Here is a 25544-nt window from a genome sequence, read left to right as displayed (position 1 = left end):
CTTAAACCTGGGAAGCTTTTTAACTCATTTCCTTGTCGAATAACAAAAAGAGATGCTTGATTAGATAAGACAGACTTGTGCTTTTGCTTTTCTGTAAGTTGATCCTACAATGCCATGTAAAAAACATACAGTTTGCAGCATTAGGAACATCAGAATATATTAACATAAACAGTTTGACAATTTATTGGCTATTGGTTGAAGAGAAACACATTTGTTCGTCCGAGATCTATATAACATCGAAAAAGGGTGACATACATACATAAACATATTTAACATTACGGGGACACAAAAAGACCTCCTCAACCAGTGTTCTGCATGCCCGCTGCAATACCCTTCATTGTCAAAATAAGGGTGTCCTCAAGGCCAGGTGCATATTCACTTGTGGGGTTAAGCTTCACAAGCTCTGCCGCAGGCTTGCTTGATTCCATATAATCTTTCGACAAATGTGGCCTCACCTTAACATGGAAGTTGGGATCACGGATCTGCTTCAGAGTATATGCTTGGCATACGTTGAGTGTTGTAATGTATGCATCACGAAGACGAAGCCTTTGCTTCAAGTAGGGATCTCCTTCGAGGAGATCTTTATGCCCAGCAATCTACAAGAATACGAAAAAAAAAATTGAAGATTGTGTTAAAACCTGGCTGTAGCAAGCAGTTATTGGCGATGACTTTATCCCTGATTTGCTTCACTCTGATTATAGAAGTGCATTTACCTTTTAATATATATATTCAAGGATTCAAATTTCCATTGGAAACTTTCCGTTCCTAATAAAATATCTGGAATTAAAGCTAACGAACTTTCCTAATATATAGATCTTTAAAAAAAAATAATAATACTAATAAAAAGTGTAACCAGTATAATAAATCTATAGTACCAAATCAAAGAACCAAAATAATGTAACCATCTCTAATTTCGACATTTCATTCTCTACTTCTTAAAAGCTCTTTTATTCCTCTCTTTCCACACCACCCAAAAATTTGTCAAAAGAAATTTACATATTTTTTCTTTTTACATATTCCCCTCTAAGCCCAAATCTCCTCCCTCATCAAACCCGCAACAATCCAGTTAAACCCCTAATAATCCATACACCATTGACCAAAGATTATATACAACAGGATACTATAAAAGTATGTGATTGCAGGATTCAGCTGCATCCTTGGCAAAGGCAACATTCCCTAAGTATATAGATAAAAAAGGCTTAATATGATGATAGTCTTAAGAAAGTAAACCTTAGCAACCAAATGTCATGGAGACTTCTATTTTTGGATTTTCGGATTTTTAGTTTTTCTTTTCTTCACAAGTATCAAATGTCATGGAGACTTGTCCTGTCCTACTTGTCATGACACAAGGTCAGATAGGAATCCTGAGTCCCCAACTTCTCCCTTAATTTTTAGACAAAGGTTAGAAAGTGCATAGTAGATTGATACCTGGAGGAGAAGGCTCTTTGTTTCTTCATAGTTATTCCTCAAATGCTCACCAAACGACCATAACTCTTCTGACACAAGGAGTTTATCGTATAAAGCAGCAATTCCTGGGTCTCCCTTGGCGAACACCATCTCAACTAAGTCAATTGTAACCCTAAAAAAAGGCCACTGATTGTACATCTCCTGGAGCATGTGAAGATTCTTAACATCTTTCTCAATGATATACTTAAATGCAGCTCCAAAGCCAAGCCACACAGGTAGATGGAATCTCGTCTGCGTCCATGCAAAGATCCATGGGATTGCACGGAGTGATTCAATTCCGCCACTTGGCTTTCGTTTTGATGGACGACTCCCTATGTTCATCCGACCATACTCCAACTCTGGGGTTGCCTGCAGCCATCAGATCAAAAATTTTAATAAAATGTTGTTCTGATGGTTATCACAAATTATTATGGAGCATTTTGTTTCAGGACTGCTCGGCAATATTCTTAATAACAACTACGCCACTTATTCCATGCAAGAAACTGACAGTGCCATTAATTCCAAACTTGAGCAAAGTAGACATAATTTTGTAAGACCAAATTAAACTGAAAGACAATAATTAGTTGAATGATTACCAGGCGAAAGTACTCGACAAAACGAGGTTCCTGGAAAACTATAGAACGGTATTCTTTTGTTGCAATGACTGCCATCTCATCCATGAGTGCACGCCATTCTGGCTTTGGGGAGACTGGAGGGTGCATACCGTGTTCAAGAGTAGCAGCTGTAAACCGCTGTAGTGTTCTGAAGCACAAATGTTCCTCTCCAAAGGATTGTTCAATAACTTCACCTTGAACTGTAACTCGAAGTGATCCATGAATTGTGTCAGGGGGTTGAGACAATATAGCAAGGTGAGTCGGCCCACCTCCTCTTCCCACTGTTCCACCTCGGCCATGGAACATTGTAAGCTTAATGCCATACTGCTTTGCCACCTTTACAAGCTCTTCCTGAGCTTTGTATAACTGCCAAGCAGCAGAGAGACGACCAGCATCTTTTCCCGAATCTGAATACCCTATCATGACTTCTTGCTTCCCATTGATCCGATTTTGGTACCAATCAATAGAGAAGAGACGGGCCACAGCTGCAGGAGCAGCTTCAAGATCAGCAAGTCTCTCAAACAATGGAACAACTCTAAGTGGATGCTTCACTCGACATTCACGTTGTAAAAGCTCAACAAGTAGTACATCAGATGGGGCTGTTGCCATTGAGATTATATAGGCACCAAAATTATCTGCAGGAAGCTCAGCAATGACATGAAATGTGTCTAATACATCAGTTATTTCTTCAGTTTTGGGAAGATCAGGACCAAAAAGGGGGCGTTTGCCACTGAGCTCAGATAAGAGCCATTCTTGTCTCTTCTCTTCAGACCATTCACGATAAGATCCAATTCCCAAGTGTCTAGTGACTGCATCGATAACATCAGTGTGTCTGTCAGATTCTTGCCGGATATCAAGTCTAACAAGTGAAAGCCCAAAGGTAGACACTTGACGTAAAAAATCAAGAAGGCTTCCATCAGCTATTGACCTATCACCGCAAGAGCAGAGTGACCCATAACAGAGTTCAAGAGGCTCCAGAAACTACAGCAAAATAAACATAAAATTAGATCAGATGGGAGAAAAAAACAAATTAAATCAAATAAATTCCAGTGGGAAAATTGAACAGTGGCAACCGATTTCTCGTGACTTGCACTAACCATAATGGTTTTCAAGCTAAGCACGTGGCTTCTTACAAACAGTAGTTGACTACTCAGGGCCTTAATCTATAAATGAATAATGCAAACACCTAGCGACAAGACATTCCAAGTTGATATAAATAGAACTTCAGTCTCTTTCTAGAGAAAAATCAGCAAAAGAAGTTCCATTTCAAAATAATACAAATATATTTCATATTGACTGCTCATATGGAATTAACTTTACTTGGTGCAGAAATATTTCAACAATATGATCAGTAAAACCAGCCGCATCAAATGTATGATAACCCTTACCCAAAATATGAAGGGTTTTATACCCATGATCCTTGATACTTTTTTGTTAATCTCCCCTACAAACATTAGGTTTCTATACTTAGGTACAAGCATATATGCAACCATTGCTAGTGATTCATGCTATAAAAAACTTACTAATAACCTCTCCTGTTAGCCAATAGCTCAAAATTTCCTAATGTTTTGAAATATTTGATCTTGCATCAAGGAAAAGTTAGTTTTGAGAACTTTGAACAATCTAGTCTCGATATTACATTCCAGAAAAAGCAGTTAGGATACATAGAAATGTAAGTTCAAATGTTCTTCAAATCAAATTACAACATGCATAATATGGTGCGAATTTTTAAGATATGAAAATTGCAGCGAAGACCTGCCTCACACAAAGGGCATGAACCTACTGGTTATAATATGAAGAAAGTTTGGCAATCTAGCTCTTACTTACATCTTTATGTAAGATCCTATTTCATATTTTCTTTTGAACTATTTTACATAGATACAAATCTTTATTTAACTTTAGTAACAATATACTTTTTTTTGAGATACACTTTAGTAAGAATTATGCATTTCAAAGATTACTCAATAAACTAAAAGCAGCCACAAAGACCATAAATTTTAGTGTCAAGGCAACAATAAGAGTCTAGCACCACAACAACGTATTTTCTTAGCGCGCAAATCACCATACTTAATATCATCTGATAGAGGAACAATATTTTTGTTTATGCTGTTCAAGAAATTTATTAGAATTGCAATCAATAACTTCTTCTGAGTTGCATAAAGATAGAAAAGGAAAGGACCTGCTCAACATTTGTAAAAGTTGCATCCTCGGGAATCTCAGAAATCCCATTGGCTAGTAACTGACGAGAACGTTCACGTGTATTGTACAGCTTATCCCTCACATCACCAAGAATAACACGGTAGGGTTCATTGGGAGGAATTTGTTTCCAAAATTCTGCATCCATGAAAGACATTGAGGAGAAAGAACGTACTGTACTTATCATGTCCAAAGTGTAAACCAATTTAGCAAAGCTAATGAAAATATCTTAAAAGAAATTATTCTCCCACTCAGCTTAAAAGTTTGTGGAGATTTCTGCTGAGAAATATTGACATCATCACTCTAAAAGATCGAACACAACTGACAAATAAGAGCATTTGAAAAAGAAAAAAGGAACACTGATGAGTTCTCGTAAAAACTACTTCCAGTAACTCTGGAGATTGAAGTAGAAGAGGGCACTAGAATAAAAAAGAACTAGAGTTAAGTTTAGGAAAATATAAGAAAGATGAACAGGTTCTAGAACAGAATGAACACAAAAAGAAAGGAAAAGAAAATGCCAGAAATGAGTTTCATGAAAGCATCAATAATTTAGTCCAGAGCGTATGGAAAAATCTATTTCTTCACCTATATAATGTTTTGCATCCCTCCTTGAGGACCTATGAAGTTCATCTGCACGAGCACGTAGTTCATCATTGCAGCGCCACATTGACAACTATGAACATAATTGTAGAAACAAGAACAAGCGCAAATGTCAGTGCCATAAAAAATTATATACGCTCAAAGATTAAAATGGAAGAAAAAGAATGTCCGAGAAAGGAAGATGACTTGAGCACTAACAAAGTAATAATGCTTCAAAGACTAAAATGACAAGGGAATGCCTAAGAAATCATGATATTCCTTTGATACCTCAAACATAAGGTCTTCTATTTGGGAGAAGTACATGTTAGCAGCCATCATTCTGGCCAGTAAGCATACATCTCTGGTTACTTCAGGAGTTACCCGGGGATTTCCTGTAGTCCACAGACATGTCAACAAACTACAACCAAGAAAGAGCTCATGTTTCAGACAACTATGATGCATAAATGATTGGTATGGGCAAGAATGACAGTGAAGTAAAGAGAGAAAAAATGAAAAGGGAAAAGGAAAAGTTCACCTTTCCCGGAAGAAAAGAGTTAAATCTCTAAAAAGTTCAAATATTTTTATCCTCATGTCCTGTGACGTGGTATAGGACAAGAACTCAATGTTTTTGTGTCAAAATAAGAAAGCCAAATAACAAATGTTTCATTAATCAATTTCTTCTACATTGTAATTCCAAAACAATGATGCAGAAATAAATGTGTTTGTATCCATACATATTTGTATATCTAAATCCTGCTAGTAATATCTTCACTACATACTTTCATCCTGATGCAGAAAAGGAAGATCCTAAAGGGGAAGGACTACAAAATTAAAGATATTTATGTAATTACGATATTTTACATATCAGAATATTTACACTCCATTTGGTACTTCAAAACATTTTTCTTGTTTCTATTTCCTAAATTCATATATGTTTATACATAAAACATGTATTATAACAATAATGCACAGAAAATGATAGTAAAAATTATGGAAGGAGTTTGAAAGAATTAAAAACAGTTCTTAAGATTTTCTTTTAAGAAACGTATCAAGCAAGCCCATTCTACCGTACATACAATTACATAGAGAAATATATGAAGTTAAGAAATAAAAACTAGAAAATGTTTTATTTACTAAATAGGGTCTTAGCTTTTCTCGGAAATAGTAAAAGGATTAGAAGGTTAAGAAATTTATGTTGCTTCTACCATAGTTTAGTTCATATTACGAATTCCTATTTGGTTAGGTGTTGTATGTTCTCTCTGTTTGCATGGTCTATGCCTCCACAAAGTGTAACCCTATTTAAAGATCTCCAAGTTTTGCTCATTGTTAAAATTTTCTTTAGTATTACTTCAAGGCCCTCTTTCTCTTAAATCACATCCTTTAGCTTCAAAGACCAGAAAGAAGTTAACATTTGTTGCAGCAATGGTCTCCTCCACCAGTACACAGAAAAGAAGCATGACAAACAGAAGAATGGAAAATTAAAAGGTCAGGAAGGACATAAATCCAGCAACTACAGCATGTGGAGAAATATGTACCATCACGATCTCCACCCATCCAAGAAGAAAACTGAATGAGCGGGGCATTGTAAGGAACACGTTCATTTATTCCTATGTTCTTCAAAGCAGTGTCAACACGCCGCAAAAATTTTGGCACGCCTTTCCAAATTGTTTCATGGAAATAACTCATTCCTGCTCTCATTTCATCTTGTGGAGCTGGCTGAGTTCTTCTGATCTCATCTGTACGAAATGCAGCTTGAATCTAGCAAAAAGAGAAGATGGATGTAGTTAGCCTTTTGACAAACATGTTCCTTCTAATATTGTATTTCTTTGATAATAAAAACAAAAAGAGGAAAGAACCTCAAATATCCAATCATGATTAACAAAATAATGTGTGATTGGCAGTATTAGGAGTTTCTGATTAACACAATTCCCAAATACTTTCGAACGGTAAGAAGACGACAATTAATGCCAAACTCTTGAAATCCAGCATTATAAATTTACTTTCCAATTTCAAACAAGAAAAGGACCTAAGCAAATCAACTAAGAAAACAAAACCAAAAGTCATCTGTGAAATCATAACTGATAGTTACACAAAGGAGTTTTAACTCTCTTGCATAGCTAACCAAATCAAATAAGTTAGCACAAAGCAGATTCGCTCAAAATGAAGCATGTGATGCATGCCTATGTTACAAAAATGTCAAACTTACACAAATGTGGTTCAAATAAATCAAGCATATATAAAATTTCTTTCTATAAAAATGCAGCCCTTTCTAGTAATTCTACACAACCATATTGACATATGCACAGGTTACAAGGTATAAGTATCTAAAACATGACGTTACCTATGTGCATTTCTGGACTCTCATTACCTCAAACTTTTCAATCTTCATTTAATATCATACAAGAAAAAAGTTATTTTACCTTAATTTAGAAAGCAGTTCTGTACCTACATGCATCTGGACATATATGCACACAGATGTTAATGTATCCAGTGTGCATGCAGCCCATGTGTGAGAGACGAATTTAAATATTACATGATTAGCTCCGGAGACTAACAACAGAAGCACTATTTTTAGAATTCAGAAACAAAGACTGGTTTGTGATTCGGCATTTTAATATGCCTAATATTTACAGCATATGCTCTCATTAAAAAACGGGGTTCTTCTTCATTACATCAAATATGCTCAAACTCAAACATGTTATTTGCATGTTAAGGGATATTAGAATTAGAAAAATATAAAGAGCAAAAGAGAATTTTAATGGTATATCCTAAGTAGCATTCATGTCCTAAAAGGAAAGAACTAACTAAAAGTTTAAGAAAGGAAAGAAGCGCCATTATATTGTTACATTTACACTTTGATTTAAGTAGAAGGTCTACATGAATCCATGAGCCATGAGCCCTTTATATAAACACATAAGATAAACAGCATTATATCAACAGCATCTGCCTACCTCTCTTTGTAAAGCCTCATCAAGTTCCTGCTTATCATCAGGAGTGATATCCTTCGCATATAATTGGGTCAAGCAATTGCGGATCCTAAAAGGTTAAATTAACAAACAATTATGTCAAACTTCTAGTAGATACTATCTAATAACTGGAAAAATTTCTAAGAGACATTAATCATAATAGCAACTCTCAGATGCTCTCCAAAGACTGAGAAACAGTAAGACAATACCTTGCATGCTTCTGAAGCAAAGATCTACGGACAGATTGAGTAGGATGTGCAGTCAAGACCAAGTCAACAGTCTGGTTTTTCAAAGCATCAAACACTTCTTCAGGTGACTTCTTCAATTGCAAAAGCCTCTTGAAGGTTTCTTCAATGTCTGATTCAGTTGTTGCAGAATTCTCATCAGCAAAATCACCCTTCTTAAGTTTGATCCTTCGCCGATAAGCAATTTGAACTTCTTCAGCCAAATTGGCCAAGCTAAGCATGTGGGAAAATGATTTTGTAATAACTATTGAATCTCCAGGATCCAAACTTGTCAGCACATTCCCAAGCTCCTCTAATTTCTGAGGGTCATGCTTCCCTTCATACTCAGCTGAAAACTCGTAACATTCTTGAACCTAAACAACATTAGATTGCAAAATGCAGTTACATATTCTGTCCGTTTATAATCAAAACTCTGATTAGAACCTTCCAAAATCTTCATCAATCAACTCATTTAATAAAATTAACTTTACTAAGTGCAACAACATTAGGGGAAACAATTGATGAAAACTAAAGGCTTGACTCAATAAATCTCATATTTCCACAAGTTTCATTTTTCTTTCTCATTATCACTCCTCTGATTTGTTTAAATCATAAAAGTGAAGACCCAGAGAGAATGTATTTTTTCCCTTCAAAAAAAAAAAAGGCGATGAAAGAAACTTTTAACTTAAATCTCAGTCCAAGGCTTGAGCATCAACTAACATAACAACAATCTAAGGAAAAAAAAAATCCCAACTAGAATTCAAACTTAGCCCGTCAAAGCTCACACAAGGCAAGAAAAACAAGGTAGAACTTCGCTTGCTTTACTTTTCAAATTGAAATGAAGTCTGAAATTTCGATAAAACCGAAAAGGGTCTCGACGAATGTCGACCAAAACATCTCTTTTATGGTTGCATGCAGAAAAAGTTGGTCCCCAATTTTTGCGAACATAATTTTTTTAAAAAGAAAGAAAGAATTGCTTGGAAATGAAAGACAATACCGTTTCTCTAATCTCCTCTCCATGTAAATCTTGAAGAATATCAAGAAACCGATCCAATAGCAAAGCATCATACTCCACCAGCTTATCATCCTCAGAGACCTTCCTCGGTGCCAGTAGTCTCAACTGAGCATCTATCGATGCCATCTTCTCCAAATTCCTAGTCGGCATTTTTCCTCCTCGCTCTCACTTCGCCTTCTATCTGCTACTCTATATTTTTCTGCCTCTGTATTCAATAAAAAGGTGATCAAAACCACGCAGCGAATGATACAAGACAAGGAAGAGTTAAAAAGAGTAGAAATAATCCAAAACCCATTTGAAGAAAAAGAAAAAACAATTGAATTGAATCTGTGGATGAAAAGAGCAATACAGTGAAGTGAATCTCGTGACGAGCAGATGATAGAAAATGGCTGAAGAAACAAGTTTCTTATGAAGTTCAACACGAGAAAGCTGACGAGAAAGGAAGAGACTTGACTCACGAGAGAGGAAGAGGGGAAAACTGAAAATCAGAGTGATGAATATGCTGTTTATTTATAGACTGATGGAGAGGAGTCTGGTGTGGGTTTTGGTTCTTAAAGCTCATGAAAAAAGAAAGAGACAAAGATGGTGAAGCGTGTTTCTCTGTGGATCACCTCGATTTCTAGAAATGAAATTACAAAAAAATAAATAAATGGAAGCTTGTTCTTATTTCCATGGATCGGTGGGCGCCGCACTAAAATCCACCACCCTGCTAGGCCTGTTGTAGTTTCGTGAAATCAAAAGGACAAAAAAAAAAAAAGGGAATTTCATGCAAAATAAAAAATAAAAATTATTTTTGATATAAATTTATATTTTATGTTAAAATTTATTTATAAATTTATATTATTTAATTAAATTAAAAAAATTAGCTTCATATGAAATTTAATGTAAAACTTAAATAATATTTTTTAATTCCATAAAATTTAGTAGAATTTTGAATGTAATTGTTCCAATTTTACTTAAGCTCAAATTTTATTTTTTTTATATGAAACTTTTATTATCTTTTAGATTATGTTTATGACAAATTTTAAAATATTTGAGAATTTATTTATAAATCTATAGGTTATTATACTTATAAAATTACATAAAATATATTAAAATGACTAGAAATTCTATTTAATATTAGAATAATGTATTTTAAATTTAATTTGCATTATTTTAATTCAATATAGAATTTGATATTATCTCCTTTTTTAATTATTTAACCTAAGAAAGATATTAGCAATAATTATTATTATAATAATAAATATATATTTCACCTAATTAATAAATATATAAATTATTTGCTCAAAATTATTGTCATCATTATTCATTTTATTAATTAAAGAATATTTTTTAGTAATAAAATTTAGTACAAAAGCAAATATAATAAGGAAACAACTACAAGTACCCCATATATAAAAATGACTACTAATTTCAAGACCACAATAAATTTGTGTTAAGATTATTTATTTGTAGTAGTACGGGATATAAAGTCAATAAATCTCAGTAAATTATAAAATAAGATTTATAATTACATAAATTATTAAAAATAATTTTAAATATAATCTAAATCAAACTATCGTGATTTACTGAAACTATTGAATTTAGAAAATAGTGAAGTAGTTCGGGAATTGAGAATAATATATAATGGAGAATGTTTGAGGTTTGATTTGATAATAGATGAAATTAAAGAAACCTAAAGCAAGGCATGGAATTTGATTCTTGTTGCTTTTGGTGAAAGATGATCTCCAATCCTTTTATTTTATTGCTTAATTTTCTCATAAAATATGCTAATTTTTTTAATAAAAAAAATTTAGTTAAAAAATGATAGAAACAAATTCTTTGAGATGATCTTGAAAAAGAAAAATTAAAACACTAACATTAATTTATTACACATGTTTTTCATTTTTTTCAATAGAATATGTTACATCTATAATTAGTTTATGTGGTCATAATGTTTTTAATTGTAAAAAATAATTGGATTTAATATGTAAAGAAAATAAATAGAATTTTATATGAATTCAAGTTATGAAGATGAAGTCAAACAAATGTATAGATAATAATTATTCAAACTATTCTTATAATATAACGTTTAAAATTATATTTGAAATAAATTTAAAATTGAAATTATATTCGAAGAAATTAGTTATGAGGAAATGTAAATTGTGTATTAGATAACAAAAAATTTAGAGATATATAAAATTTCATATACAATAAAAACAATAAATCTCAACTTTTCTCCTAACAGTTATATAAGTGAAAATAAACTTATTATCTTTTAATTTAAAGTTACACTAACGTGTTAACTTATACGTAAATTTGTTTCATTCTTAAAATCTTTCCCTTCTCATCATTCATTTATTATTTTTAGACAATATAATATACATCAGATTTTTCTTTCTCGCACAAATAAATCATAATATTGAAACTGAAGATTGTATTTAGTGAGTTTAACAATTTATTATTTAAATTACACACAAATTCTTATGCCTAAAAGTAAGTAACAACAATTTTTTTTTTTAAAAGAAAAGTTTTACGAACCAAATGCAAGTTGGATAGTTTCATTAACTATTAGAAGATGATATTGGTAGCCAAATGGTAAAACCAACTTGAGTTTCTTCGTGTTGTTTAATATTTCTTATCGGTATATTTAATAATTAAGTATTTTACAAGATTTTGTGTATAGTAATTTAGATGAAGATTTTTTTTTTCTAACTCACAAGTTTTCATCTTTAATTTACTGTCTCCCTAATAAATTTTTTACGAATAACACTTTCTCTTATCTCCGATCTAATTTTACATTAAAATATTTAGAAAACAGATATATAATTACTCACTTATAAATAAAAAATGAGTTTAATAGATTTATTTAGAATCATATCAAATTTAATTATTATTTTATTTTAAAAAAAAAGTAAATACGAAATAGCTTTTTTTTCAACATTTTGCGGGAAATAAACATATGTAACAATAACAATATGCATATATACATATATATATATATATATTGTAAGCAATTTTCCAATGGGATGAATTTTTTTTTTTTTTTTTAAAGAATTAAAAAGTGGGAAATGGCCCTTAAAAAATTCGAAAGGGTAACTTTTAATCTTTCTGAATAAGCAAAGTGGGAGAGACAAGTTTCGGATGTGTTTCTAAATATTTGGACACAATTAATTGCATGACATTTATTTGAATTTATTTCTATTTTTATTTTTAAATTTAATTATTAATAATTTATGTTTTATATATAAATATTGAACTAATTGTATTCATATTTTTTATTTTTGTAATAATTATTTTGTATTTCTTTTATCATACTATAAATTATTTAGAAAAATAAAATAAAATTAACTTTGAAGCTAAAAATAATATTTTTTTAAAATAAAATTTATTATAATTGTGATATAAAATTATTATTTTTATTTTTAGAAAACTAAAATTTAAGTAAATTTGTGGCTGGAGATGTTAAATACACCAACGAATTTTTTTTTCTTGATAGAAAAATCAGATACGTTTCTATTCGTTGCCTCATAGACTACTAGCTGGCTTTTGTGATTTGATTTTTGGCTTTTTCTTTAAAATTTAATTCTATGGTCTTGCACATGCACTTTTTTTGTCTTATATATATATATATATATATTATTTTTAAGAAAAATCTCTATTTGTTTAATTTAGTATGTATTTAAAAAATAAAGATGCTTTTGTTTGAAGGAAAATTATAAAAAATTATTTTTTAAATTAAAATTTTAATTTATTATAATTATTTAAACTAATAGAATTTAATATTTTTTAATAGAAATTATAGGGTATTCTTATTTATTAGTTGATAATAATAATAATAATAATAATAATAATAATAATAATTACAATATTTAATAATTTAAGGTTACGAATTTTTGTTTTTTTTTTTAAATTTGAATAGTATTTTTGAATGTTACATATAGTTTGATTATAAAGTAACTCATGAGAAGAGTTATTAAGAGAATTATGATATTAATTAACATACCCTAAAGTTTGCTTCTCTTCTTCTCATAAAGACAATTAGTATGATAATATTAACATTGTCATATTAATATTAATATTATGTTATTTTTCATTTAGTTGTTGTACATCATAATTATTTTAGCAAAATATTTATAACAGAATATATAACATTAAAAAACTCTTTTCATCCCGTATTAAACTTGTAGTAAGACAAAGTATGTGGTGATAGAAAAATTAACTTAAAGTACATTTGGTGAGTAAGGATGAACATTTTATGTTTAAATTGAATTAACCAATAAAACTAAACCGACTAAACTAATCTGTAATACTCGGATCCGAAATTTGGTCCGGGATCAATTTTTGTGTTTATAAAAATAATTAAAAATATTATTTTAATTTAATTTAATTTAATTATTTGAGAAAAATAAGTTAGGGACATAATTAAAAGTAATTTTGGAGAAGATTTGTGAAAATTTGAGTTTGGATGGTATTTTTGAAAGAAAAATTAGAAATAATGGAATCAAAATACAAAAATGAGAAATTCGGTCACGTGGGACGACCCAATTAGTAGCCACGGCGAACCAAAATACGCCGTGTGGCAAAACACGCTGACATCAGCGCCATGCAGGAGGCCTTGAGGGCGATCTGCGTGTCCAGTGATCCGATGACCCAAATTCAATCCAATGCACGTGAACGGCTCAGATGCATTTCCTCCTTAGACGCGATCAGATGGATGAAATCAATTGCGATGAACGATCTAAATTTGCCCACGCAATCGACCTAAACAAGCAACGATCGGACGACTATTCTCGTTCCATGTCGACGCGAATGGACAGCCCAAATCGATACGGGATAAGTATAAAAATATCGCGTTGTAAGAGAACCCTAACCTTAGCTGCACCTGCCTTCGCCAGAGAAGGAGACCAACCCCCAGCTGCTGTCTCACGGAGCCATTACCGAGCACCAAAAATGGTAAAATTCTCTCATACCCACCGGAATTCAATTCTGAGTCTCTCTATGATCATATCGGAGCAAAAGAAACGGCAGGTGAGCCGAAAACTGCCGACAAAATCCAACGGAGCTGCCACGTCTGAAATCCTAAAACCCCTCAAATGAATCCCTTTTTGCTTCTCGTTTCACACGATTTTTCGACCATTGTGTTCATCATTTTTTTCTGTACAGGTTAACCGAAGAAGAAAATCCAGCCGCGAAGGAGAACTGGTGAAACCGTCGCACCCGAAGATCTCCCGCCGGTAGGTTCGATTTTTTGTAATTTTTCGATCAACTGAGGCTCCCTAACATATTTTTCTGCAGGGATACATGTAGAATCGATCAAAATCGGTAAAAACCAACTAGGCTGAAGTGAACCATTACCATGGGCGACAGAGCCGACGCCCGAGCACGGCAGCACTACCATGCCAGAACCCTAAAATTGGCTAAAAATGAATTTTCGACATCGATTTGGGATTTTTTGAGTATTGTTAGTTGTGTGACGATAATTTTTTATTTATGCAGGAAAATTCAGAAAATTTGGGACCCTTTAGGAGGCGTAGTAGATAGTGCGGTGTCTCGAAACATCAATCCAGGTAAGGATCCCTTATCCTATTCTCAATTACGGTAAATTGATGATTAATAATTGATAATTATATATTTTGAAAAAATTAAAAAAATCTTTAAAATATTACAAATTACTAGTGGAGACAGAACCAGTTAGTTCATATTGTCCTGATTTTCTATATATTGTTTTGTACTGCCCATATTTGCTTACTATTATACTGTGCATGATTGAATTGATGATTTTTATTATTTCCTCGATTATTTGGTTATTTGGTTCGTCCTGCATTGTTTATTCGGTATTCTGATTATTTGATTATTTGGTTACGCTGAACAGTACTGCGTATTTAAATGTCATTTGAATTAATATGTGAATATGAAATGAGATATTGGTCTGCTTTAGTGGTTGTTTGAATTATGAGAATCTAAATAAATGAAAGCTTACTGGTCATCTTAGGAAATGGTGGATGAATCCGGTACATTAAAAATCTACCGTGGACATTACCTCAATCGGACGAGTCTGAAAAGTCCCATACCGAATAGGTTTTGGAAAATATAGTTCACCCTTATACCAAATGGGGTATTGAGACGATGGCGTTTTTGGCGCTCATTACTGGACGAGGTATGAGAACGATCGAGTTAATTGTCAAATCTTGATACTAGGTTCACGAGTAGAAGGATATTCTTATGAATCCCCAAGGGTCCCAATAAGTAGGGTAAAAAGGAAGGATTGCTGATCTTATGCATAAAATTAAAATATCATTTGGTTAATTATCTTCATAGGTTGATTTTGGAAAAAATCGTACGATAAGTATCGAATAAAACGTTTTAAAGTCAAATGTATTTACTTAAAACAAGGACTCTATTAGTTGTTTTCTGATTTTTACCAACATTCAGTTTTCTGTATCAATGATTAGTATGATATTTTTACTAGATTAGTATACCTCATCTTTTCATTAACCATTTCAGATAAAAAAAATCAAGATCCAAATTACCGTGTGTCTTTTATGAACCACGTTGAAGGGATATTTCCGTATCCCTATTGGAAAATTTAATTTATTGTGTAAAAAATGTAAATATTAACATTATTATTCGCTTCCGCATTTAAATTATAAATTCATTTCCCTTTAAATTCTGATCCCTTACATAATCAATTTAATTTAGTTAGTTATTTAATTTCGATTGAATCATTTTCGATTTTCTCAGTCAAGTATTATGTTAAAATTTTTAAAAAATTGAAAAAATAAACTACTTATTTTAAATATTATAATAGTTAATATATATTATTGTTAATTTATTTTTTAAAAAATATATTATATTTTTTGTTTTTTTGTAAAACTAATTTGATTAAACTTCCTTCATGGTTATATTATATGTTTTGGTTTTTTTTTTTTGTATAAAACTAAATTGATTAAATTTCTTTTGCGGTTCTGATTTCAATTCTAAGAGATCTTTTAGTTCAATTTAATTTAATTCTATGATTAATCAAATTTTTTACTTTTACAAAAATTTTAAACTTAATGAACTAAAGATTTCTCCTAATTAAGTCTAGGATTAAAAACAAACATAAATTTTTCGAAGAAAAAAATGATTCATTATGCAATAATTTATTATTAAAGCATGGGAAATCAATAATTTGAGTTGCTAATCATCTCTAGCTTTTAAAAGAAATTCTAGGGTAATTAAAATGCGTCTTAAATAAGTAACATAATGTATGGGAATATTCTAAGGATTGAAACATAAGATGCCAAGGCTTCCGTATATAAATATATATATATATATATTTATATAAAGGATGCCTAAGGCATATATAAAGGGTAAGCAATATGAGAGTATAAGGTATAATGCATGTCACATTTGTTATCTTTTTTAAGGATCTCACCACTTTTACTTTTTTCTTTTGTCCCCCAAAATAAATAAATAATGATAAATATTCGATTTTCATATTTGAGTGTACAACTTTTTTTTTTTTTCTCTTTTCTCTTTAATTAAAAATTTATTTGTGTATAAGTTCAATTGGGTGAAATTTATAATAGAAAGAGAATATTAGGACTCAATTATTTAGTTTTTTTTTTAACTCTAAAATCATTTTAAACAATAAATTAAATTAATTATTTCAAAAACTAAAAATAATACCATTTTAACGGTCAAAATATTTAACTGATTCTTATACTATTTTAAAATATTTAAATTGACTCATTTACTTTTTTTAATAATTTCAGTCATTGTATTTTTTAAAAAAATTATTTAGTATTTGATCGCACTAACATTGTTAGTAGAAAATGTCTCGTGGACCTGAGTTGGAAATATGTTGTAAAGGCTCAGAGCTTACATGAAAATAAAGTCATAAATTAAATGCGAAAGCGAGATAATAGAATTAGGGTTTACATTCCTTACACAATAATTTAGAATGCCCAATAGGGTTATGAAAATGTCTCTTCTGAAAGAACAAACGAAAATTAAAGAAATAAACGAAAGACAAATAGCTCCCAAACCTTCCTAGTAAGGGACTTTCCAGCCCCGTTCGATTGAGGTAACGTTTACGGTAGGGTTCCCTATGTACTGGGTCTGTATGCCCTTTTATGGGTACCTATTAAGTCTTTCCTACATAGATTTCCATCAGTATAACAATCAACCATGCGATAACCAAATCTCATTTTATATTCATCGTTCACTTAAACAATAATATAGTTTAACACAGCCAAATAACCAATGACCGGGATAAAGACTCGTAATGCAGGGGAAATAAATCATAAAATAGCTAAAAAGACCATAAAAATTATCAATTGAGTTACGCACAATATAATAGTAAATAAATATAGCCAATATAGGAAAATAAATAGAAAATCGAAACGACTGTGAACTAATCGGTTCTGCCTCTACTAGTGACCTGTAATTATTTTTAAGGTTCTCTAATTTTTTCATAAAAATAGACAATTATAAATTATTATAACAGATAAAAGGGTGAGGGATCCTTACCCGAATCGATGTCCGAAATACTGAACTTTCTACTACGCCTACTAGCGGTTTTCAGATTTTCTGAATTATCATTGTAGAATCTAAAAGACTTGTCACGTACCTAAAAATACCATAAAAATCCGAAATCGATGTAAAAAATCATTTCCTGCCAATTTCAGAGTTATGGCACGGTGACACCGCCGTGCTCCAACGATGGCACCACCGCCCACGACAGTGGTTTGCTTTGGTCTGGCTGTTTTTGATCGATTTGGCTGGCTTTATACATATCTCTGCGAAACAATACGTTAGGGGGCCTTGGTTAGCCGAAAAAAATCAGAAAATGAAAATCTATCGGCGATGAAATTTTTCGGGTGCAGCGGCTCTGCCGGCTCACCTATACAACTGGGACTTTTTTCCCAGTCAACTTGTAGAAAATAAAACGATGAATATAATGGTGAAAAAATTGCACAAAATGAAAAACAGAAAGGGGCTCATCAGAGGAGGTTGCGGGTTTTGCTCGCGGTTTTCGGCTCACCCGCCGTTCCTTTTACTCTGATTTGGCCATGGGTGTGCTCGAAATCAAATTCTGAGCGGATTGGAGAATTTTTACCTTTTTATTTGGCGGTCAGAGGTGGCTCCTATAACAGCCCGTGAAGTCCAAAGGAGATAAATTATAAATTTAGTGCGGAAGCGAAATAAATAATTAAGTTTTACATTCCTTACACAATAATTCAGATTACCTAATAGGGTTACGGGAATAACCCTTTTAAAAGAAATAATGAAAAATCAAGGAAATAAATGAAAAATAAACAACTTGGCATCCTATTCGCAACCCTCTTGTAGATCGGGTTCTGGATCTTGGTCCTCTTGATCTGAAATGGTTAATGAAAAAATGAGCTACACTAGCCCTGTAACACCCGGAAAATTGGAAAATTTTGTTATTTTATTATTAATTATTTATATTAAGTTTAAAAAAAAAGTGTCACGTCAGTAGACCCAGTCAGCAGTCCTGGCCAACCAGGACCTGCCACGTGGCAAGACCACGTCGACCGGGGACGGGCCACGTTGGCGATCCGCGTACGCGCGATCGGACGGCCCAAATCTAGCGTGTGCACGGACGACCCAGATTAAATCAAAATGGACGGCTGAGATCAAAAGGCAAAAGGGTATAAATAGAACCCCCACACCTGACCACAAAAACCCTAGCCGCCTGCCCTCGCCGGAGAAGACGAACCAGACGCCGGAGAAGCTGGCCGCCGCCACCCGCCGCCGCACTGGGGAGATTTTCGATCGCCGATCGAGGTAAATTTCATACCCTCGACTCATTTTTCCACGCTGATTTCCCCTGTGGCCAAATTGGAGCTAAAATCCCAGCCAAACAGCCGGAAAACACGGCTGAAACCCAGCGGCGCCGCCGCGTCCCTCTTCGGTTTTTGCCTCCGATGAGGCCCTTCCCGGCCTCCGTTTGATGCAATTTTTATATCACCGTGATCACCATTCTTTTCTCTACAGGTTGATCTGAGCCGAATCACTAAAACACGAACCTCACCGGAGAGCCGCCGCACCCTAGAGCACCGTCGCCGGTAAGCTTCGATTTTTCGTAATTTTTTGGCCCCCCGAGGGCCCTAGGGTTGTTTTATCGCAGGGACCGATGCAAGTGTGGCCGAATTCGGCCAGAAACGGCCGAAAACGGCCAACCCGAGGCGAATCGCCGCCGCTTGCGTCGCCGAAGCACGACGGAGCCGCCGTGCCAGAATTGCGATATTGGCCAAAAAGGGGCCCTGGGCCTAATTTGGGATTTTTTGGAACACGTGCAGGTACCAGTAGTGCGTTTCAGTTCCCCGGGAAAAAATTCAGGGAAAAATAGGGACAGCCTGTAGGCGCACTGTGAAGCCGTGTTCGGACCCCGAAACGAGTAAGGACCCCTCACCCTATTTCCTATCACGGTATTAAAGTTTAATAATGATAAAACGGTAATTCTTGAATCAACGAATGTGTGAAATTGCTTAAGGTCGCTAATGGAGCCCGAGTCTAGTGTGTTTGTCGGTTAACTGTTATTTGGCATATTTTACAGTTTTAAATGCAGTATGAGGTCTGATGTTTTCATTTCATTGTTTCGCGTGCATATTTTACTGTTTTATTGATTATGGGTTGAATAACTGAGAAACTGATGCTGTATGTTGTCTTGTTTGGCATAAATTACTGTTTGCTTGTTTGTATGTAAATTGATGATGCTGACTGAGGAAAAGGAGAATGAAAGATTATGTAAATTGATAATTGTATAATGTGGTCAGCCTGACTAGATATCCTGGGAGATGGTGGACGGACCGAGTCCGTAGGGAACCCTACCGGGATTGTGGTCTCTCATATCGGACGGGGTATGGAGACTTTATATGTTTTGGCGCCCATACCGGACGGGGTATGGGGATGGCCTGTTTCACCTTCATACCGGACGGGGTAATGAGGTTTATAGTTTTGACGCCCATACCGAACGGGGTATGGAGACGGCCCTGGAATCTGATTTCAGGTGTTAAGGGTTAACGGGTAGCGGGACCCCTATGGATCCCCATGGATACTAGTAGGCTGGTAAATGAGGGAAATATGTTGTGTAATGATTGAATTACAAAAGGTGTGATAAGTATTATGTTGTACAGTTTATATGATTTCATGATGATGATAATGTTATTGTTTTTGTATATTGTTTTATGAATTTCGCCGAGGTAAGTGGATGGTAAAGGTTTTATTATTAATAAAAAGGATTTGTTGTAAATCATGCTCCATTGGTCTTTTTGTGTTTTTTACCCTCCTTTACCTCCGTGACGGTGAGATATCGTGATGTCTTTACTGGGCTAGTGTAGCTCATCCCTTATTTAATCATTTCAGATCAGGAAGACATTGTTCCCGAGCCCGTCGCGCAGGAAGACGACGAAGGGGACGCCTAAAGACTCCATAGTCATATTCAAAGCTTTTACTTTCGAGTCTCTCTTTTAGTTAATTTGATCTTTTATATTTTGAGCACGTTTTTGATTTTAGTGTAAGGGATGTTAATCGAAATTTTGACTTCGCTTCCGCATTTGACATTTTTAATACACATATTTCATTTTAAATTTCCGGGGCCGTTACAAGCCCAGTAAGAATATCACGCTACTCACCAACACATAAATGAAGGTTGGTAGAAATTATAAACCATTTACCACATGCTTACCATAATGAGATTTTCAAAACCAACCTATAGAGTCAAGAACACCATAATCTCATATATAATCATTCGGAACAACAACTTTTATCAGCCTACTTGTATCCATAGGGGTCCATCTTGATATTCTCACTACACGTGAACCTTTATTCAACATTTTCAAATAACGAGTCGTCCCCATATCTCATCTGGTATGAGCACCAAAAGATACTATCCCTCAATATCTCGTTCGATATGAGCGTGAAACGGGTCATCCCCATACCCCGTCCGATATGAGTGCCAAATTACCAAGTCTCGATACCCCGTTCGGTATGAGACAACGTTCACGGTAGGGTTCTCTATGGTATTCAATCCGTCCACCACCTCCCAGGATATCCAGTAAGGCTATCGTTTCATCCATTCACTTAATCACATAATTTTTTCGTTTTTCCTTAGTCTCTATTTTTCAAACCAACCGTAATCACATAAATAAACAAACATGCATCAGGGAATGTAATCATATCTCGATTTTTCAATTTAACAATAGTCACGTAAGACAGCAAGACATCCATTCAAACCATAAAATTGATAAATCAGATACTATCATGCATTTAAACTGTAAAATAAATCAACAAAAATCAACAGAAAATAATTTTCGGTTCTGCCTCCATTAGTAACCCATAATTAATTATAAATATTTTTTAAATTTTACGAAATACCATATTATTTAAAATTAAACTTTAATTCTATAATAGATGATAGGGTGACAGATTCTTACTCAATTTGATGCCCGAAAGGCTAAACTGTTGATTGCGCCTACTGGCGGTTCCCGGATTCCCTAAATTTTTTTTTTGGGAATCAAAACGTACTATAAGTACCTACAAATGTCCCAAAACAAAAATCCAAAATCAACCTCATGGTCCAATTTTGGCTAATTCTGAAATTCTGGCACGGCGACTCCGCCGTGCTCCGGCGACGGGCGGCGGCGGTCCACCTTGCGTCTCTTGTTTTTAGCCGTTTTCAGTCGAATTTGGCCGATTTTGCATCGATCCCTGTAAGAAAACACGTTAAGGGGCCTTGGTTGGCCAAAAAAATACAAAAAACTGAAATTCACCGACAGCTGGGCTCTCTAGTGCGGCAGCTCCTCCAGCTCATGTTGCGGTTGAGTGTTTTGCTCAGGTCAACCTGTAGAGAAGGAAATGGTGATCACAATGGTGAAAAAATTACGCCAATCGGGAATCAGAAAGGGACTCATCAGAGGCATTTTGTGAAATTTTTCATGGCAGTGCCGTCGGACTTTGCCCGCAGTTTCTGGCCAATCGACTGGTCTTTTTGCTCCGATTGGCCATGAAGGTGTTTAAAATTGAATTCCAAGCAAAGGGAAAAGCTTTTACCTCTTTTGGCAGTCGAAAAAGGCTCCGGTGCGGAGACAGGTAGCGGCGGCTCTCCTTCCCGGCAGCTAGGTCTTCTTCTCCGGCGAGGATGTCTGGTGGCTAGGGTTAGGGTTTGGTGTAAAGAGAGTTATTTATATTCGTTCTCATTTAATATGGGTCATCCATCACATTTAATCGAGACCATCCAATCGCGATTAAATAGGAAGTGAATTTGGACCGTTCATCACAATATAATATGGGTCGTTCATCACGATCTAATATGAACCGTCTGATCACGTTTAAATCTGACCATCCAATCGCGTTTGGGGATGGAACGCATTCAGGCCGTCCGTGCGTACGGAAACAGATCTGGGTCGTTCGATCTCGGGCACACGGATCTCCGGCGTGGCACCGCGTCAGCGTCCGTTGTCATGCGGCGCGCCCTGATTCGTCGGGGCTGCTGACCGGGCATTCTACGTAGCAAAACTTTTTAAATTTTATTTTGACCCCAGATTTCCGACTTTTCTTTCAAAAATACACAAAAAAACCCAAATTATTACCCATTTTTCCTAAAATTATTTTCAATTTTATCATCCATCACATCTCCTTCATTTTTACACTAAATTAAATTAAAAAAAAATCAAAAAATTATATTTATAATTAATTTAATTTATAATTAAATTAAATTGGGCGTTACAATACACGTTCAATTTGAATCTATATCTAAAAATGAATTTCATGTGGAATTACATAACTACAATATTTTAAATTTGACAAAATAATTTGTTTAAAAAATATTTAGTATTTAGGTGGCATCACTGTCCACAGAGCCCAAGAGAATGTTCTTGTTGACGTGAAGTCCAGTTTTGGGCTAGTGACAAATTAAAAATTGGGTCCATTATATATATAATTGGGTTTATTATATATAATTAAACTATATTAACATGTTAAAAATATTACATCGTATATTACAACATTTACATTCAATATATGTATGTATGTAATTATGTAATATTTATTTTAAAATTTTCAATATTTTTTAATTTTTTTTTTAAAAAAACCCACATTTATTTGATGTTTTTTTAATATGAGTATGCATATATACATGTAAATATATGTGGGGTTTTGAAAGATATTCACTGTCGTCAAAATAGGACAAAAAAAAATTGTGAAATGTCTTAAAACCAAGCGGCTTCAGAGGCAATGTCCATTGTCATGTCCAATATGTATGTATATATAGGGCTAGGGCACCCGATTAAAACGTATCATATCATATCGTAGTCTTTTTTATGAAAGTAAAAAGGTTGTGCTCTTATTATATATATATATATATATATATATACATATATGTGATGAAACTGACATATTTGTCTATGTCTCTTCCTTACCGGCCGGTAGGGATCATCACAAGTACCTACATTGTTTAAAATTTTCAAAACAAGTCGAAGTGAAAATTTATATCATCCTTTGTGAAATGTAATGTTAGACATGATTTACAGACTTTGTTTTGTCTTTCATGGTTGAAGAACTCTTTGTTTATTTTAATGTATTTGGATAATAATTGAGAGCGTTCGTTTCAAATTTTCGTAAAAATTTGAGAACTTTATCTCCCGATTTCAATTAATAAATTTCGATGGAATAAATTTTTAGTCCTAAATTTTTTTATGTTTATTACTGTTATACATATTATACCTGTATAAAATCTTAAGAGAATGGAATATGTTCGAGTTGATATAAAAGTTTATTTTACTTTGAGGAATACTATCAAGGTGTTAATAATTTTTCGAATAGGCATATTCTCATAATGGAACTATACTCTCTCGATCATATAAAAAGTGTTGTTATTAATATGCATGTATGGATGTTCAAATTTTGATTTAAATTAAAAAAAAAAAAAGGCTATACTGAACCGAACAATCCAAATATTAAGGAATCAAATAGAGAAAGAGAGTCTAAAATATGCCTCGAAATGAACTCGGATACACTACAAACAAGCAAGAGAAAAAGAAAAACGAAAATGATACTAATTTGTCAGACTTATAGAAGAAAAAAGAGTATCTTCTTTCTATTATCTCACGAAAAAATTATTTAATACGTTCATAATGTGAAATCTTGGTTAACACTTCATTGAATATTGATATAAAATCAAAGATATTTTGATAGTAAATTTTGAATTGGTTGAAATGAGTATTTGGCCCGAGTTTCATTCTCAGTTGCTTTCAAGTGGAGGTTAGCCTCTAGATGAGCAAATTCAATTAAAATAAAAACGATCATCGTGTGTTTTGATTTCTATATTAGCAAATTTTTTATCCAATAACGTTTGTGCATGATTACATACGGTAGCACATCATATTGCACAAATCATCTACATATTCGATAGTGATATGTTCCTAATTTGATAAAGAAAGACACTCGTCATGTTGTCCTGGTATATACGATTGAATAGAAATGTTCTTCCACCTAATGCCATTTGCTTTATAAATTTCTTAACATTTTTCTTTGGATATATGTATAAATATGCATGTATGTAGATGGATGGTTATCATGTTAGGCCTAATTTTACAGTAGAAAAAATAGATTTTATAGCATATTAAAATATAAGTAACAGAAATTATTCAAAAAAATTTTATAACTATAATAGAAGTGTTATACACGAGAGTAGTAATAAAAAAAATAATAATTATGAGAAAGAAATTGTGGGTTTTATCTAAAAGTAGTATAAAATTTCTCTAAAGTTTATTTATTATAATAATTAATTTTATTAAGATTTATCGTTATAATATATATATATATATAGACAAATTGAGTAAGACAATAATAATAATAATAATAAAGAGGAAATTGAAAGAAGTCGGCAAGATACTCGAAAAGTGAAAGGTATGATTGTAAGTGTGCATGCTTTCTTGTCACCCAACGACTACTCTATTCTTAATCGTTCACTCATCTTTTTAGTTTTATTTAAAAAAAAAATAGAAAAAATAGGAAAATCACGAAAAAAAAAAGAAATTAATTTTAAAATTATCTATAAATAATCCAAATTTAATGAAAAAATTATAAATTAATTTTTATTTATAACGCTCTAAATCTCGAATGCAGAACTAGTTGTATCTGAAATAATAAATTTGTGCTTTAATAAGTTTCATAAATGGGTACGAAGACATCTCATTCAGAAAAAATGTAATTTACTAATATAGTCCTGACACACTATTTCAAATTCGTCCAATCATTATGTCTCATAGAAATATCATAATTCAATTTATATATTCTTTCTAAGAAGGAAAATCCAAATAATATGAGATTTCAAAGTATAATAGTATCCATTCCAATTGTAAAAAGCTCATTGGGAGAAAAAAACAATACGAGCAATTAAATTATAATTCTAAGGAATTCAATTACCAAAAATATATTAAAAAACAGAAAAATAATTTTAAAACTATCTGCAGATAATCCGAGTTCAGAGTTAATAGAAGAATATGAAGTA

The 25544-nt window shown here is 33.0% G+C and overlaps 1 protein-coding gene across 1 annotated transcript; it reads right to left on the bottom strand.

Moving 5' to 3' along the window:
* Positions 1 to 140: 140 nt before the first annotated feature.
* PPC2 (phosphoenolpyruvate carboxylase 2) lies at positions 141 to 9658 on the bottom strand. The gene is made up of 11 exons (XM_022042235.2): positions 9390 to 9658; positions 9023 to 9245; positions 8011 to 8399; positions 7787 to 7871; positions 6371 to 6593; positions 5124 to 5227; positions 4842 to 4929; positions 4240 to 4394; positions 2043 to 3041; positions 1429 to 1815; positions 141 to 596 (listed from the first exon to the last, which is right to left on the bottom strand). Exons 2-11 carry the CDS (start codon positions 9188 to 9190, stop codon positions 300 to 302), a joined length of 2895 nt encoding a protein of 964 aa, XP_021897927.2. The 5' UTR covers positions 9191 to 9245; positions 9390 to 9658; the 3' UTR covers positions 141 to 299.
* Between the last annotated feature and the right edge of the window lie 15886 nt (positions 9659 to 25544).

Source organism: Carica papaya, chromosome 3 (genome assembly GCF_054855325.1).
Source record: "Carica papaya isolate Zhongbai chromosome 3, ASM5485532v1, whole genome shotgun sequence".
NCBI classification, from domain to species: domain Eukaryota; kingdom Viridiplantae; phylum Streptophyta; class Magnoliopsida; order Brassicales; family Caricaceae; genus Carica; species Carica papaya.
This window is presented reverse-complemented; position numbering and strand designations above follow the sequence as displayed.